This window comes from Leuciscus leuciscus (genome assembly GCF_965113295.1).
Source record: "Leuciscus leuciscus genome assembly, chromosome: 5".
Lineage (NCBI taxonomy): Eukaryota > Metazoa > Chordata > Actinopteri > Cypriniformes > Leuciscidae > Leuciscus > Leuciscus leuciscus.
The window spans coordinates 21,786,470-21,805,710 of NC_138729.1; the positions used below are offsets into that span (position 1 = coordinate 21,786,470).

Genomic DNA, 19,241 nt, shown 5'->3' on the forward strand with positions numbered 1-19,241 from the left:
GTCAACAGCGCAGCAATGCTTCCAACAATCAAGCGGATCGGCTTGCGCTTAAACCAAACTGTGACATCACTTTGGAAAGCCGAGGACGGGGAGGGCGGAATAATGGCATAACATTTTGCAGCAGGAGATTTGAGATAGTGTCTGGGCTCACGTAATCTTCATCTCCTCTTCCGCGCTCTCTTCCTCCCGATCTGGGTTACTCGGTTTCCTCACAGAGCTTTGGGACCGGTGAGAGAGAAATGTGGAGGGTGAAAAAAGAAAAAAAAGAGTCAGGTCAACATTTTGAAGGACATCTTTGCTGAATGGGTTTCAACTTCAAATCATGTTCTCCCTGAAAGATCTAAATGCGTTTTGTGATCAGTTTAGATGTCTTCAGGTCACCTCAAGGGGGGCCAGAAATGCCACGTGTGATGTTACGGTAGGAATTGATTCATTTCTCTGGTCAGTGTAGGTACAGCGAACAGTCATTTGGGAATATTGCTTTGTCAGTTGGAAACTGTGGCCCTGCGGTTCTCAGTTATATAATTTGCTTACAAGAGCAGGTCACAGATCAGTCAGAAGTATGTATTTGCATTGCTGAGTTTCCAACCATAAAAGCCACACCGCCCCGACAGACACCGACCAATGGCGACAATCACTAGATTGCAGTGTCACTTCTGAGACATTCCAAGACCTGACAAACATGTTCAATCGGTGAAAACAGCCGCCAACCAGCGCTGACAAAACCTGACGAATTGTTGGTTGCCTTTGATCAGCGTCTGTCGGTGCAGTGAGAATTTGCCTTAACAGAGAAACTGAGAGCTACATATTGCAAAATACTACATTTATATTATGCATATAAAAATGATACTTGAGATTACACATTTGATGATATTGCTGTATCAGACTGACCTTTAACCTTTTTTTTTTTTTTCTGTTGCTTGTTTTTGACTACAGTGAAAGTGAAAGTAGCATCTGTAACCAACTGTTTCTCCATCATTACTGAAACATCACTCATTAAAAGAACTTTCTCGCAATCTCTGCCGATTGATCAGAGAGAGGTTGCTCAACTTCCCTTTTCCACCTTATCCCCTTGCTCCCCCATTCAACCGGCATCTTGTAAGGCCACTGCAAGAAGGAACCACAAAAAAAAAAAAAGACATAAACAATCTTTAAATCAATGCAGTGAGATTTTTGTACATGAATTGAAAAAAAAAAAATCCAAAGAAAAGAAAGAGAGAGTGCGATGATAAAGTGGCAAAGGAAGTATCTTGGCCCTCGCTCTTGCCTGGTGAGCCACGTTAGCCTCTGGGCTTAATTGAAGCCAGGAGGGAGCGTTTAATAATTGCTGTCAGAAGATCAAATTTAATTCTCTTTTCACAGGACCGCTGTAGGGTAGAGTGAAACAAATTGTCATCGGAGATTTCCAAATGAACAAAGCTTTTAATTAGTCTGATTAGAATGCCGTGGTACAGAGGGAGAAGAGGGGATGAAAAAAACATGCGCGATGAAATAATCAGAGGATCATCCGAGCATGCTTTCTGGTGTTGCAGGGAAAGGTCACATGACTTTGTCTTCCCTCCTAACTAACGTCCCCCAACAACATGGCTAACATTACAATACATTGTCGTTCTCCACTCATTATAGTAATTTTCTAGTGCGGAGAATGAACACCTAAGTTTTGACTCCAGAAGTGTACAGAGTAGTGGTTGCTGTGTCTGGGCTAGTTTTATAATGCGATAAAGTATGCATATCTTCACAGCTGTTGAATACCATTGTCATTCCGTTTTAGCATCAATATGCCTGTTCACACACAATTCAGTTTTCAACTAGAGTGACACTGCTTTCTATAAATGATCTGATTCTTACATGTCAGACAACAACTAGTGTGATACAATGTGAGACCAACTGTGCATTTGCGTCATATCATTTGTAACTTTATGGTGTTGACAAGTCACCATGTTTGGCAATTACTTTAGTCACTGTCAATATGGTTACAGACATATTCACAATTAAAAGGGGCTTGACTTTAGTTATTCATTTCTACAGACATTAATCAGTTAACTTCTGTAAGATATGAACAGAACAATTTGAAAGTCCGGTTAGTAAAAATGGTTGTTCATCTCAAACACTTCAGTGTGAACGTAGTCTTAGACTTTTTTTTCTTTGACATGCTAGCGTAGTTGAACATTATTTCAGTTCTCCTTTCTTTCTTTAACTCTGTTCCACAGTACTAAGAACTCACCCAGAAGTCTGAGAGATTCTTTGAGGTAATGCCTTCGGCATACTGACCGATGAAACCACCCAAAGAAACCCACGCAATCTCTGTTTTGTGCCCAGCACAGGGTCATTGCCCTGTTCACAAGAAGACCGAGCCACTGTCAGGGCTGTTATTTCCCCCTTATTTCTTTACTAACAGCTGGCCGACCAGAACAGGACAGTGATCAGACACCATTCACTCAGTATGTGTCTGTCATCTGAGCAGCTGGTTTCAGCGTACCTTTCAGTTACAGTTGACATAGTATGTTGTGCCATGCTTTTCTTGGGCCAGTAACCAATCGCTAATTGAAAGACAGCTCTCACCTTCCCTGGTTCTGGCTTTAGTAGGCCACACTTCCCTGTTTACTGACTTCATGAAGGATGCAACTGCTGTTAACACCCTTTCATTTTGTTTTCCACTGTTGCGCTTGGTCACGTGCCGCCATATGAAAGACTACAACACTACGGCACTTTTTCATCTGACCTTGCACCGAATATCCTTACTTCCTTGTTACAAAGTATTAAAAAAGCAATATGTCAAATTAGTACGAGACAAATTTTTTTTTGGAAGAGCCGTGTGGCTGTTGTAAAGTGTAAGTTCTTTATGCACTTAAAAATGTTTTACTTTAAAAAGAAAACAAATCGCATACTGTCTTGAGTAGGTACCACATTTGAATTTGAACTTACTTTGCGACCGTTAAAAAAAGTATGTTCTACATAGTATGAATGTGGGTAGTATGAATGAAATTCGGATGCACTGCATCCGCCATGTTGTTTCTGTCATGTGACCTACCAGCGTCAGTTGCGTAGCTTCATTGCGATTCATAAATCCTTTCCCGTGGCCTCATGTGCTAGTAAAGAAAAATGGGATAGTTTCTCGTATACTATATCCACCTTACAAATGATGAGTGCCGCCATGATGGATTCTAACTTTGTATGATTTCTTGTTTGTATGCTGTCCTGTTCTGGTCTCCATAGGAACCCATAATTAAAATGGAGTAAAAATAGCGACTGAATTAATTAAACAGAAACTTTTTGAACATTACTAAAGCTTAAAATGAGCGCAGAGTTAACACACAAAATTCCTGGAAGGTACGTATTTTGAGCACCAGGACATCTGAAAAGAATGTCCATATAATATAATGTACCCCACCGGGATCTGTATGTAGGATATGAGCGCCAATCTGTTTGTCTGAATGTAGTTAAACTTTGACGGGTGAGCTGACAAAAGATGGTCATTGCGACACTGTAAAGTGATGGCACTATGGTGCCAAGTGCTTTTTTATAACCATGTTAACAGGTTTAACGTCACATTATCAGCTCGGAAAATGCGCTAATTTGACTAGAAACACTCGAGACCGAAAATATAAAGCATCATTTCACTATGAGTCGGGCGAGACTTTTACGGTCAGGAAAAAGGTGGATAGTATGGATGTATTCGATTTCGGACACAGCGTTTGTTTTTGAGATCGAAAAGATTTACATGTTACTGGAAAACGATAAACTGTTTCAGAGAGCTCAACATATGACTTTAAGTAGTAGAAAATGGTGGTGGTGATTTAAATCTGGATTCAAACCATATAATGCTGCATGCAGTGTAAACCTACAAACCTGACAAGAGCATGTCATATTTATGTCTTACATGATTCTATGCCAAGAATTTTAGCTGTTTTGACAAAGAGAGGGGAAGTCAGAGGGGCCGGCGTGTTATTTTAAGGTACATGTAGAACTATTTAAGTAATTAGCTGTTGATTCCTGTAGAGACAGAAGGAAGGTATTGCAGCAGAGTCCTGAAAGAGTGCCCTGTATCACATAAATAAATCCCTCCACCCAATGCCCTAATCTAGCAAAGCACCTGAAAAGAGCTATTCACTAATCACTGCAAACACAGAAAAGCAGTTCATCTATAATTTTACACTTTTGCTAATAAAATCTCACATTTTGAAAATGTCTCTCTTCATCTCTGCTCTTATTTTCCTTTGGGTTGAATGAGTTTATGAAGAAACAAATGACTTGCATGGTTGACTTTGGCTGTGAAATCAGTTTTACCATCAATGAGGTTGTTTTGTGTGATGAAATCTAATAATGTGGATGCAGTGATTTTTCGACCATATCCGCTGCAAGTATGTTTGTTAAGCTTTGTCATTACATTTTTGGCCATCACTAAGTGCTTAAAAAGTACAAACTACAAGCTGGTTTTTTTTGTTGTTTTTTTTGTCTGGAGTTGCATCAGTGGAGGCGGTTTGTTTACAGTCAGCTGTGGCTCAAGCCCTCAACTCTTTTTCTCTCTATTCTTCTCTTCTTTTTTCTTCTTTTCTGGCCTGGAGAAGGAAGCGCAGGAGTTTTGGTTCCCATTTTGTGTACGCTGGAACAGTTTAGGAAAGGAAGCACCTTTACACCTTTGATTGTCTGTGGCTTCTGATGTCATATCCTTCCACCATTCTGTGTGTGCATGTATGTTTCCTGTCACTATCCAGTCATACAGTGGGGGTGTAGATGACCATGGCGGAGCCCAGATAGACACTCATGCTCCCTAACAATAATGAGATTGTGTGTCTTACAGTAGCTTTTAATATGTTTTGATTGCAATCAAAATACAGTTGGTGGAAATTAGGGGGAATCCAAATCAGATGTGTTGCGTAATTACTTTTCTGCATTAAATGTCCAAATATTAGTATCAAACTGTAAACTTGTTAAGCAATATGCTATCTGAATTGCATCATAGTAAAAGAGAGTTTAACATATTTTTTTTTTCTGCTGATCCACAGAATTAATTGTTACATTTTTATTTTGTATTTTTACATAATATATACATCTATATTGGAATAATTGTCACACAGTTTTACAATTACTTTAAATGTTTTCTTTACTTTTTTCATCAAATTTTTTTTTTTTTACATAAAATATTTATTTTATATTTGTTTCTTAACAAAAACTTGCAACAAACTAGAAATTATGTAGCTGCCTTTGATCTCTATATTTGGTCAGAAAACAATTTGTGATACAATATGTGTAAGATTTTTAGTGGTACCACATTTCTGTCAATTTGCCCAAAGTCAGCCTTGTAAAATGAAAATATACCTAAATATTATGTATCGTTGTAGCTCAGAAAAGTCTGTCCTTTTTATTCCTGTCCACTTTAATTCAAATTTTTAAATCCACATGCAGTAAAAATGTTGTACACACTTTTTACTGTGTATGTGGATTTACCAGCACTCATTAAGATCTGTACTGCCAGGGTTCCTCCCACACTGATCCTGATCTCAGGTTCAGGTCAACCATCCTGTGTCTTTTCCACTGCCAAGATTTATGGGCACTCATCAGCTTCGTCCCTCAGGCAGACTCTGCCACACTTAAGAAGCACTGGCCATAATGACTTTATACAGACAATAGGCTGTTAACTCTCTCGCTACGGGCTCCCTGCCCCGTTTTAAGTGCAAACCAAACAGCCGCACCTAAATATGTACACATAAAAATATGTGTGTAAAAGAAAAAAAACATGGGAGTAAATAAATATTATTTTAGTTTCAATGATTACAGCATGAACATTTCTTAAGATTAAGATGTGGTAAAAAGTGTCACATCCAAGAAGGTTCAAAAGTGCCATTTTATTCAAATTATTCATAAGACACATATTAAAAATTGTTGACCTCTTCAAGGAAATGGCAGTTTATTTTAAAAGAGTGAGGGTTTATTTAATGTATCATGCACCTCCTAAAAGGTTTACTTTTTGCCCATAATATGTTATTTTAAATCTTCGCAACCGCATTTCCCCACGAGGATAGAGGATACTGCCCTTTTTTCAAACACACACTAGTACCAAATGTCTTGCAGATGTGCTGTGAAGAAAAGAAAAGAAAAATGGGGAAAGTGGAAGCGAGAGAGTTTACAAAGGGTGGCAACATAGTGCTGAGGTCGATTTCTCAAAAGATCAGCTCCTGTCTGATTGTAATAATAACATACAGATGACTTTAATGTGGTGGGAGTCAAGCAGCGCTGCTCTGTAACCCCCCTGTACCTTACAGATTGCGCCAGATCTCAATAAAAGCGAAACCTGCCAGAGTTGTATATCTCATCAAAACAAGTATTTCATTATCACATACAATCTCTGTACTTTTTTTTGTGTTTTTGTTTTTTACAAATTTAATTCATGGTATTTGCATCTTAATCATTTTTCATTCTCAACACGAGACTCCTTAGAGATATAAAAAATTGCTTTGTTTCTTTTTCCCCTAACAAAATTATATCGCTGAGCACAGAGAAGTAGTCATATTCACTTTATTAAGACTTTGACAATACAATCGCGTGCAAAATATATATACTTTTTTTTGTGTTTTTTTTGGTGGAACACTAGGGACCGAGCCGACCCAGAATTGTGCCTGTTTATGAACGTACTCATTGCCCTCACAGTTCCATTTCTTAAAAGGAGAGAGAGAAGGAGAGAAAGAGAGAAAAACACACAGCACCTCATTACATCCCAGTCCCGGCACCCCCACCTCTCTCTCCTTTTCCCCCACGATTTCTCCTTGTTCCCCCACCACCCTTGTGCTCTGTGGCAGAGAAAGAGGGGCATGGGTAACAGATGGGAGGGTGGACGGCAGCCTCTCCTCCCTTTCCTCAAGAGAGACTTGCTCACATATTTCTGCTTTTCCTTTGGTTTTCTCCCTTCGCTCATGTTTGCTCTTTGTGCTCTTGCTTTGAGTCCAATATATCAGTTGAGAAAGGTTGTGGGTTAACTTGTCTTATCTCTCCCTCTCTGTCCTGTAGCATCCCACAATGACCCTTCAGCCCTTGGTGATGACCCCTCTTCCAGGCTTTCTTCTGCCTGTCACACTATGCCAAACCTGTCCTGAGCTTCTTTTGGGGGAGGGATCTTTCTGGCCCTTGACTATCTCTCTCCCTCCCTCTCTCTCACCCTTCCCATATGGTTTGGCTGTGGATTAGTGAATTGGCTTAGCATGGCAGAGAAAGCCTGTTAGTAGTCCCTCTCCGCCTCACTCTTTCTCTCTCTGGTATAATTGCACATATAAGCTTTAAAACCTCCTCACACACATATTTGACATAGTATTTGTTCCTGTGCTTTCGGCAGGATTCAGCCACACTTGTGCATCAGACATATTTGATCAGATATTGGATGAGAGTCGAACCTTATTTACATGTAAAGCGCCACTGGCTACTGATCAACCACAGCTTGTCTGCACTGTAGTTCGGCTTTACTGGTGTAAATTGGATTGTGCTCATCTGTGGTAATCTGAAAGCAGATGAGTGTGAGCATGTGTACATGTGAAGGAGGGGATGATGTAGAGAGAGAGAGAACTTTATGATTTATGCCCGGAACACATTGTGCGATTTTGGGCAGTCCCAGATGAAAGATGACCAATGGTGGTGATTTTTGTGGTCGTGGCTCCTAAACGATGGTCCTACGTCATACAGTAAAAGAGGTTCAAAGACGGCCGTTGTCGCGGTCTTGCGACCAAAGATAGCCTGCGATAATTTTCTGACAGTGTCATGAAACATGGCACTAAAACTTAAAACTACTTACCTCAAGCTCCATTTGCAAAATCAGCATGCCAAGTTGGCTTCTTTTCCCATAGCCATGACCGCCTCTCCATATTCTCCTCTTTCGCTTCCTCCTCTTTTTTTCCAGCGCACATAAAAACCACAATTGCCAAAGTGCGATAAATCTTGCTCTATTTGTTTACCACTAGCACATGCGTATTACGTTTTATTCTTCTGTACTAACCTGCGTTCTTCTATACTAGCCTACTAGCATATTAGCCTAGCCATTACTTCTATACTAGTAATGATCTTATTGCTGAAATCGCACAGTCTGTAGCAGGCATTAGATAAAATATAAAAACCTTGTCACATTAATTTGACTTTCTGACAATAAATATATTGTCAGAAATAAATAAACAATAAATAAATAAATACAAATGTATTTAAATAGTTTAAAATCGTTTATTTATGTGTATTAATTTGGATGTATAGATTTTTTGATTTTCTTTAATCTATTGTACTTTTTATTGCATTATGTTTTATTTTCTCTTTTTGAGATGTTTACTTTTAGGTACAAATAAAATTATTTAATGCTTTAAAAATAATAACAATACTGCATTGTTTGTTTGTTTGTTTGTTTGTTTGAACGTGTCCAAAGCTGTATGTGAGGTTATTGCAACAAAAAAACAGAAATGAAAGAATGAATGAATGGTTTTAAAAAGTGAAGTTCTATCAAGGTCTATCATCACTTTTGATATTTTGTCAACTCTTATGCTATAAAGTTCATACTTTAATAATTGTTGGTGCCACTGTAAACAGGAATCAGTGTCCAGATGAAGCCCTTTAAGAATGTTTAAAATGACGTAAGGCACAGCAGGTCCATGTTGAGACTGTGGCGTGGTTGTCTCGGGCATTACGGACCTGTCGTTATCAATGAGGAAGCTCCTCTTGGATTCGCAGCCAAAGACCCTGTTTTGATTGAATTAACTACTTAATCAGCTTTCAAATGCGAGCAGCGAAACCGCACTCGGTGACGCCAGGTTCTGCTGGCTGCACAGTAGGTAAATATTTACACGGGTGTCCAGTCATTATCACTAGCTTGTAGTTGAGTTGTTTTGCTCCTTGTTTTATGTCTTTTACAGTGGTCCTCTAAACAATCATCAAGCCGCTTCGGATTTCGCCACATAGACATTAAGACGTGCTCGCTAACAGTCCAGCTAACAACTCTTAGTGAAGTACAGAGCGCTCTTGTTTGTATGCTAATAGAGTGTAATCTTATTCACAGTTATTATTAGAGACAATGGAAAATACATTATATCAGCATCAGCACAAGGTTGTATTTATAGCGAAGAAACTATGTATTTAACAACTTTATTTCAACAACACCAAAGGAATCCAACAATTATGTGCGGAATTTCGTAGATTAGCAGCATCCTATGAAATGAAGATGGATCTCAGCCAATGAAATTAGAGTTTGCTTGCGGTTTAACTCATATGACATGGAAAAGACTCTCGAACACTTTCAAACCCCTACTCCACCCATAAACACTTGATTATTAATAAATGAGAGAAGCATGGCAGCACGGAGAGAGACGTGAGAAGCGCAGCGTATCCTTTAGGTGTATCTACATCAATGTCCCTTGCTTGCTCTGGCAGGTGAAATCTGGTTCAGAAAGAAGAAAAAGAGCCAGAGAATAAAGAGAAAGCAATGGAGGGCTTTTAACGTGACACCACTGACAGCTTTACTGCATTACAGAAAGCTTAAATAATGGGACGCTCATTTGCATAACGAGGGACGTTATCACCTCTACTGTCAGAATAAAACACAACAACACTTCTGCCGCTCCTCCCAGAGATGAATCGGGTTGGCCTACTTTACGGCACCAAAGAGGTGCGCACATGCACACAAACACTGGTGCGCGCACATGTGTGTTCTGTGATCGCGAGCTCTCGCACTGTGTGGATCTGAGCTGTGAGCACTTTATAGAAAGCCTGGGTTAGCTTCTCGGGTGAGGGCAGCCTTTCAAAAAGCTCAGCAGGAGGGCCTGATAAAGGCCCCGCACACCTTTTTCCCTGAGAGACGGAGAGAAGCTGTGACGTGACAGCGGGATCGTATTCCAGAGCGGGTTTGACGAGGGCTAAATCAGGATGGCCCAGGTTTCCATTCAGGTTCTTCTTCAGATCTTATGATTCGTGGATAGTAAAGCCTCGTCGTTCGGGGCACCGTAGCTCAGCCACAGTTTTGTTGCGTTCACACAAAATTTCAGCTAAAAGGGAAATGCAAGTGTGTTCGTTCAGCATGCTAGTGACAATTCTATGCGATGTTACACCGCTGTTGTTAAGGAAAGCGCCGCTGTTTGTCGTTCAGGCGACAGTAAACGTTACACTGCAAATGATTAGAGCTGTTAAGTTAGTGGCACTTCCAAAACACTGTCAAATTCTCTGTGACTGTAGAGAGAGCATGACAGTGCTGTCTACCCTCATAGTCGCAGCCGAAGCGCAAGAATCTGATTTGCATGATATTGATGGCAGAAAACAGCGCTGCCTCGAAACGTCTACGGATTCTTTTGTCTTTATTTGCTGTCCCATGTGGCTCAGACTCTGCCTTTCCCTGTTTTTTAACGTTGCGGTTTTGCCATTTTTCATCTGACTTAATGCCTTTCTCTCTCTGCCTTTCACAGGTACAGCTACTGGAATCTTTGAAGTGAGCGGAGGAAGTCAAGAGAAGAAAGCCTGGTTTGAAGAAATCGCAAGCAAAAACAGAGGGACAAAAGAATAAAGTTCATTGGTGAAAGAGAGAGACGAAAAGACGGGGACAATGGGGAGGAAAAAGATTCAGATCACACGGATTATGGATGAACGCAACAGACAGGTGAGTCACGCTGACCAGAAGGAGCCAAAAACTAACTCTAGACAGCTTCCTTCACGGAAGTTTGATGGGTTATTTCGAACTAAAATAGACTAAGTAGGTGGTGTGCGCACGCTAATTGTCGGCGTCCTCGCACGCTGCCACCTCTTGCTTACTGCTGTGGAATATTACTTTAGCAGGGGCAGGGTGGGTGGAGAACACAAACACACAGAGATGGCAATGGTGGAATGATGCCACATGCTTCAGGGCTTTAGGTGGAGTCAACACAGAGGTAAAAGATGGCCCTCCAGGGGCCCTTCCTGCCTTAGCTAGTAGTTTTCCTCTTCAACTCGGCTCTCAGATCATTGAGATCCTGTTCATACTAATATAAATTGTAAATTCTAATAAAAAAACTGCTCAAGGTTTTAGCTGTTTTATGCCGGACTGGTAGGTCTCCAATTCTGGCCAAGCTGGTTTTTAGCTAGTTAAGCTGATTGGTAAGATGGTTTTCTAACCAGCAGACAAGTGCCCAAAACCCCTCTAAATCCAGCAAAGTAGACCAAACCAGCTTTGACTAGTTTAAGCTCTTTTCTTCTACATGGATGACACTAAAATCTTAAAATAATTAATTTGGCTTTTTGTGTGTGTTAGTGGTCTTCAAACTAATTTTGTTATTTCGTTCACATTTGAACAATTAGAAAAACGTTCTGTTTTGTATCTCCATTTCTCTGGCCGTGAAACAGAATCAAGTCAGGAACACACAAAAACAGGCAGATATTATGCATAGCAGATACTGTAGTTGTATTGATCGTATTGGTGCCGGTTACATAGACGCTTGTTTTACTGCAAGATCAATAAATGTTATTTAGGCTTGACATTTACATTTGTCCCCCTTATATAAAAAAAAAAGAAAAAAAAGTCAGTAAAGCCTGGAAAGCAGTTTGCAGTTTGACAGAAAGTAACCTTGACTAGTTTCAGGTTGTTCTATTTGTCTTCTGTGTTGTAACTTGACTCTCTAAAAACTCTCTGAACAGTCAACCAGAGTCCTCACATCCTTTCACAGGATGACACTTTGTCACAGAAACAGACATTTGTAGTTCCTCAGTCTGGTCTGGAGAAAAAAAGAAAAAGATGTGATTTTGGGAAAAGGACTTGACTAACAGTTGATATGACTGAGTGAGACCATACTGCTGCAGTTAATGGCTGCTGTCTGGACCTTGGGTGGGTTGATCAATTATTGAAGATAGTGTGAGGGCCTGAGGAGAAGTGGAGGAGAAAGTGAGAAAAAAAAAAAGCGGGTGAGGAAAGTAATGGGCGTGTCAGCCGGAGCAGACGGAGGGGGCACAGTGGCATTAGTCATTCAGTACTTGTGGGTTGAGTAAGTTCTCCCCCTTGAGGAAACCAGAGGCTCACATGCATGTGGGCTTTCATGCCAAACGCTGAAAGAATGAGTCAAGGTACTTCTCAAACCAGAAACTTCTCTGTTCTCTGTTTCTGTTTATTTCGAAAAACCAACAAGTTTTGATGTTAACAAGGCATCATATTGAATGTGCTTCTGAGTATAACGTAGATATATAGTTTGAATTTCAAAGGTTTGTTTATGAAAAATAAGTCTTATTGGTGATTATATATGCACTTAAAGAAGTAGTTCACCCAGAAAATACGTTTTTGTCATTATTTATTCAATTTGACTAATTTTAGTACAACTTAACACACATTTTTCACGAGTCTTAATGCAGCTATTTTCCATACAATGACCATTCATATCTATCAAGCTCCAAAAAAAGTACAAGAAAAGCATCATAAAAGTAATCCATCTGAGAACCAGTGATATTTTGTGTCATTGGTCCCTAAAATGTGTGATGGGAAGATTATAATATATCTTATATTTCAGTCCCACACAAATCAATTGCATTCATTTTATTTAATTGTTTTTTGTAGTTCATTTATCTATTTATTTATTAGAGCTTGACACATGCAGTCACTATCAACCGATATTAAATGGAAAAGAACTGCATTAATTTTCAAATTTCTCAATTTTTCATCCACAGAAAATATAGTGAGTCCATAGTGACAGAATTTTCCTTTTCAGGTAAATGTTTTGGTTTTACATAACCTTTCAATGCTCTGAGACACAGAGTTTCGAATCATAAACACAGATGAAAAGGAAAGGAGGAAAGAAACGGAGAGAAGTGGGGGGGCTGAGGTCAGGATGTTTTTGGCGAAGCTATCGGATTGCACAGAGAGCATCCTGTCTTGGTGTTATCGCTGTTCTCCTCTCCTTCTCTCTCTCTGTTTCTCTCACTCCCCCTTAACCAGACTTCAAGATCAGAGATTGATACAGGAAGGACACCTGATGAGAGTCAATGCCACAGATTTCCAGGTCTTGGGATAGAAAAGAATAAAGTAGGGGGACAAAGGAAGAAAACAGCGACATTTATTTCCTTTTGGCCAGTTTCTTTAAATATGGTTGAAATTAAGCATTTTATACTAATTAAGTAGCTACTTTTGTTCTGTGAATGTTCAGATGCGTCACACTGTGTGGGATTGACCTCTTGGCACACTACAAAAATAAACTTCTAAGCTGCACGATTGCAGTGTTAAGGGATAATGGAGTAGATAACATTTCAAATTTGTATAATTATTTGTAATGCATTACTTATTAAACACAGAAGCCCTAGAACATGACATTTATCCTTTTGCCAAAATTTGTCATACTTTTGTATGCTTAATGTCTAGTATGACCACATCGTTAGCCATATGTCAACAACTTTAATAAAAAGCAATGCCAAAACATACTGTGGCCTTGCAAAGTGATAAAAATAAGCTCATAAATTCTCTAGAGAGGTTTTGGTCAGAAGATGCTTTGCTGAAAACATGCATCATAAATTGTTGAGTATTTATAGACTATACGCCATGTTCGACAGCTGGCACAAGGGTTATCATTGACTCTTGTCCTCTTGCTGCCATTCATCTGGGGCTGTGGCAAACAACCCGCTTCATTGTATTACAAGAGAACCGTGAAGACAGACATCACAAGACAAGAATGGGGGACCTTTGACTTACAAAGGGTTTTTTCATTTCTATTTTGCTTTTTCTCTCCCCTCTAGCTCTTAATGTGTTGAAGACGTGGCTGGGGCTGTGCATATTTTCACTTCCTCTTTAAGGAAATCTTTCCATACCGAAGCCAAATAAACAACAGACTGCTTCAATGGTGTTACCTTAAGCACTGCATTCTTGAGATGTTTGCTCTTTTTCATGTAAATGCATCTAAATTCTGTAGCAGAGTTTCATCTATCTATCTATCTATCTATCTATCTATCTATCTATCTATCTATCTATCTATCTATCTATCTATCTATCTATCTATCTATCTATCTATCTATCTATCTCTATATCTATATCTATCTATCTATCTATCTATCTATCTATCTATCTATCTATCTCTATATCTATATCTATATCTATCTATCTCTATCTATCTATCTATCTATCTATCTATCTATCTATCTATCTATCTATCTATCTATCTATCTATCTATCTATCTATATAAATATATATATATATATATATATATATATATATGTTCCTGTGGTAACAAAGCTGGATTTTCTCATTACTCCAGTCTTCAGTGTCGTGTGATTTACTTAAGAAACGTATGCACTTAAAGGAATATTTTTATTTTTTTATAGCTACTTATTTTTTTTGTGGAAACAAAATGCGTAATACAATATTTATTATACATAAATTATTAAAAAATATATTGTTGACCCCAAACTTTTGAACAGTAGTTTATATGAAATAGTTTTTTTGTTATCCCTAACCCTATGCAATTCCTCTGTACTTAAAATTATTGCATTTACTTTTTTATTTAAAAAGTATTATCTTTTTTTATATATATATATATATATATATATATATATATATATATATATATATAAAGTTTTATTTGAATTGCATTAATTAACCGCTAAGAGCTTGAATACACTATTAAAACCTAAACCTACTCGGTCCATACAAATCATATTTTTAAAACATTTAATGTCTGAATGCTCAAACATTTTTGGCCCAGCTGTCGTCTCCCATCATTTCCTTGCTGATATCACCTCTCCCAGATTGGCAGCTTCCCTACGGCCCACCCTGTCTCTGGCGCCATGCTTATGGGCACAAGGCCTCAGCCGCCCTGGGCGGCCACTTTGGCTGCCTATAGCCCACCTCCTGAAAACACTTGCGAAGAGCAAGGCTCCTCCAGCAGGCCTCCCTGGCGTTGACTAGCTGCCCAGAAGCTTAGACAGAGGGCATCAGTGTGAGGAGCCTGGCTTTCTTCCCCTCAGCCACTCAAACACTTTCCTGGGCACGTCACATGAAAGGACCCCCTGTGTCATAAAAGTGTTAGCCACATCGCTAACAAGAGCATGCTTACTGACTCATTTTCACACTGCTGAATACACAGCGTACACTTACAGGCACGTTTGAGAGAGATGAATCTATTTAATAATTATTTCAAATTCAATTTTATTCAATGCTGATTCTTCTGCCATGATGGCAGGACAGGCCGGGACATAGTGTCTGATGTTGATAAGGGCGAAAAGGGCGATGAGAGATTTGCTTACTTCTACTTGAAGAATAAACATTGTTGATGTTGACTTGTCTTGGAAAATAAAATCAAACACATACAGATGATTGTCTCATAGACTCGATGAGTTCAGGAAATGGTATGGAGTCTTTAATGCCGTCTTGTTATTGTGCAGCATTGAACAAATATTTGATATAATATAAATATTAAGTGGATATACAGTGACGTTTATAGTTTTACAATACTTTTCTATTTGAAATAATTTCATCAAAGAATCCTGAAAAATATTGTTTTTCAACATTTATAATAATATTAAATATTTCTTGAGCACTAAAATCAGCATATTAGAATGATTTCTGAAGGATCATGTGACACTGAAGACTTGAATAGAATGATGAATGATGCTGAAAATTCAGCTTTTTCCTTCACAGGAATAAATTACATTTAAAGTAATAATAAAATAAAACACTTTTTATTATATTTTGATCAAATTAATGCAACCTTAATGAGCATATCTTACTGACCAAATTTGAAAAGAAGTAATAAGAGAAAATTTCATTGTAATTTTGTATTCCATTTAATTTTCGTTTACTTAAATAGGACATGAAGGGAATTATGATGGTTTACAAAGAGCAAAAAGAACAATGACAAAAATTACATTTTGGGATTTTCTTCAGCAGAAAGGCTCAATAAATATGGTCAGTAGTTACTTCTGTGTGGAAGTCTCCGTATGGTGGAAGTTCATTCAGAAGTACGTACTTTAATTGGCGCTCAACATGCATGTGGTTGTCACCCCTCTAACTGACTTGGCAAATGCAGGCACCACACGTTCAGTAGGCTTCTGTTACCTTTCTTTTCATCTCTGCCTCATGATGGTGTGATGGCATGGAGACGGTGCTTGATTCAGCCACCCATGACAACAGAGGCGTCTCTCCAATCAACAACAGAAAGGTGTAAAACAGTTTGAGTAAAATTAACAGCAAGAAAATAATGAGGCCCTCTGGGTATCCCATCACCCCTTGCTCTCCCCTCCACGATTCCCACCTTTCTCTTGTGATCGTTACCTCTGCGCCTGTCTCCTCACGAAACACGCTGTGCGTGTTTTTTTCACTTTTTCATCTGTCTCTCCCTCTCTCTCTCTTCTTTCTCTGCTTCTTCACCAACATCATCGGGAAAATTCCTTTGCTTCCGCGAAGTGCAACTTCTCCAAATTTCTCCTCTTAGAATTGATCTTCTTAAAATTCTTTTGTTCCTCTTACGCTAATTGTTATTCCACTTTTCTTCTCATTATTCCGAGCTTTTCTCATTTTCATTTTTTCACCCAGGTTTTGTTTCTTATTATGTTTCTGCTGATGACCTTCAAAACATTCTCTTTGTTACAAGCAAGTGATACTCATTGAGGCTTTGAAAGCGATGTGCTGAAATATCGCATGACTTTTAAACAAATTGTGTTGCCGTCAGAGTAGCTTAGCATAAACTGTGTGTTTGTTAACACAAAAGCAACCTGTAAAATATGTTTAGAAAGGGAACAGAGCAGGATTTTGCTGGGTCACACATATAAGCTTGATGTCTATTGTCAATACAACCCCTACTGTGAGACTTTACTGATTCATACAGTATATCATGAAGCGTGAGCGGGGAGATTTTGGGGTGCGTGGGTCGCGTGGATCATGGTTCAGGGGCAGATGGTGACAAATGGACATTCATCCTCCCTGTCTCTGTCCTCTAGAGGAACTCCCCAGGGGGAAAAAATGCACTGGAGGCGGGAAGCAGAAGCGAAGCCATTGTGAAGGGGAAGCTGTCAGGCACTTCCTGTTATGAGAGGAAATGCATACAAATGTGCTTCCTGACCTCCCCCCTCCGACTCCCCCCCCCCCACACACACACATACACACACACACACACACCAAACTCAGGCTGGGAATCAGACCTTTTTTCTCCTTTCTCCTTTTCATTCTTTCTGTTTGGCAGTAGAAAGTGATTCTCAGTCCTTTGAACAGCAGTTCAAGCTCACCTTACGTGCGCAACGGCGCGTTTACGTCTAGGCAGTTTGTTTGTCACGCATGATAAGAATGTGCTCACATGATAAGGGCTTCACACTCCTGCGGTCTACAGGTTCAGGGTTCGAAGACACAAAATCGTGATCGCCATGAACCGCGGTCCTTCATTCTTTGCAGCTCTCACCACATCAACGAGGTGTTGCAACTGGCATTTTCTGCAATTAACACGCTGGATCGCTGAAGGCTCATGAGCTTCACAGATTGTGGAGGCAGGTAGTGAGCAGGAGAGGAGGAAGAACATCACACTCCAAGGCCCTTGTGATCACATTACCATGTTACATATATGGTGAACCTAAAAATGGTATTGGAGACAAAGAGTGAGCGAAAGCTATTATGATGTTTTTCTTCATCAGATGAGATCAAATATGTAGTACTTGGCTAGTATTCAGTTATGTGATCCCGGGATGGTGGTTATAGCGAGGTGACTCCCTTATAAACAGCTTTTATTTGACAGCTGCATCTCATGTTGAGTGGACCTGATTTGACCATTTTTTCAAAGTAAAACTTTCTAGGATAGTAAAAAAAAACAAAAAAACTCATGTCGTTCCAAATCTGTATGGCTTTTTTCTTCTGCGTAACGAAGGAAGATATTTTGAACAATGTTGGTAACCAAACAGTTTCGATGTCCATTGACTTTCATTGTATGGGCGAAAAACTGGGACATTTCTCAAATATCATCTTTTATGTTCCACCGAAGAAAAAAAGTCTTGGAATGACTTGAGGGTGAGCAAATTATGACAGAATTTTCATCTTTAGGCGAACTATCCTTTTAAGAATAAAATATTGAGTGCACCGCTCACTTTAAGAGGAATATATGTGACCATGCCGCTTTAGAAAAAAAGACTATGGTGAAGGATAAGTGAAGTATCTTTAGTAAGTGTTGTTTTGTGACTGTGGGTGTTGATGTCACTAGCCACAGTTATGAGCTTGACCACAGTGATTATTTAAAGTCCTTATATCTCCATATCTAAGTATGTGTGATACTACTTCCTCTTTCAGAGAACTGCCCAGTGCAAATTTTGTATGTGTGAATTAATTACTGACTTACGTTATTTGTTATTCAAATAATCCAAAATTCAAAGTCTGTTCATCAAACACATTGTTCAGCTTTTTCTTTTCTCCACCTGCTGTCATACTGGAGGATTTTTGGCTTATTCTTTTTGCATCTTGTCACACTTGCCAAATCTCCAGAAGCCTCAAGAAGAAACCTCTCAGAACTGCTAAGCCACAACGTGGAAGCTCAAAACTCTCGCTTTGGCTTTATCTTGCAGAAAGGGAGCTGTCAAAACATCAGTTGTGTTCTTTAAGTGGCTGTTCGACTTGTCAAAATGAACTTGTCAAAATGATACATAATCAATACATAATTTCTTCGCTCATAAATTATTAGAAATATGATGATAGAAGATGACCAGCAGGATGAGATTTTTTTATATTTTTTACTATAATCTCTGAAAGATGAGAGATGAACTCCAGTTCAAGTACACACATTATAAAAACTAGTAACAGGTCATTATTCTCTTAAGGGGAGATATACACTGTAAAAAAAAAAAAAAAAAAAAAAATTTATATATATATATATAATACTGTATATTCTCTGCAGAAGAAAGAAAGTCATACTGGAATGAGTAAATACATTTTTATTTGTGTGGGAACTATCCCTTTAAGAAGCCATTACTACATTTTTCTTGGCTAATTCAGTCATATTAAATCAAAATTAGGCTTGAACAAAAACAGTTAATTTAGATGTACATGAAGTACATGTGTAGGTTAGCTAACAACACTTTTTTTTTCTTTTCTTTTTTAACAGTATACTGTTTCCTTTTCCATTTTTTTAAAGCTACACACTTTTTTTTAATTTTTTGACCATTTTTTTATTTTTATTTAAGCACAACCTTACTGAAACAAAAACTGAATCTACTCTCATATATAACTAGGGCTCATTCTTTAATTTTTTTTTTTTTTTTCATTTAACACACCAGCTAAGCTAAATAGTTTCACCATGACAACGTCAGAAACAAA

At 38.7% G+C, this 19,241-nt stretch overlaps 1 protein-coding gene across 4 annotated transcripts in view; it reads left to right on the plus strand.

Moving 5' to 3' along the window:
• The window catches only part of mef2cb (myocyte enhancer factor 2cb), a 78,970-nt gene that overhangs the window by 21,790 nt on the left and 37,939 nt on the right, over positions 1-19,241 (plus strand). For all 4 annotated transcript variants that reach the window (XM_082170025.1, XM_082170027.1, XM_082170026.1 and 1 more), the window contains one exon: positions 10,419-10,609. In XM_082170025.1, the coding sequence (XP_082026151.1) occupies positions 10,556-10,609 (54 nt within the window). In that variant the 5' untranslated portion in view covers positions 10,419-10,555. The remainder of the gene's footprint in view (positions 1-10,418; positions 10,610-19,241) is intronic.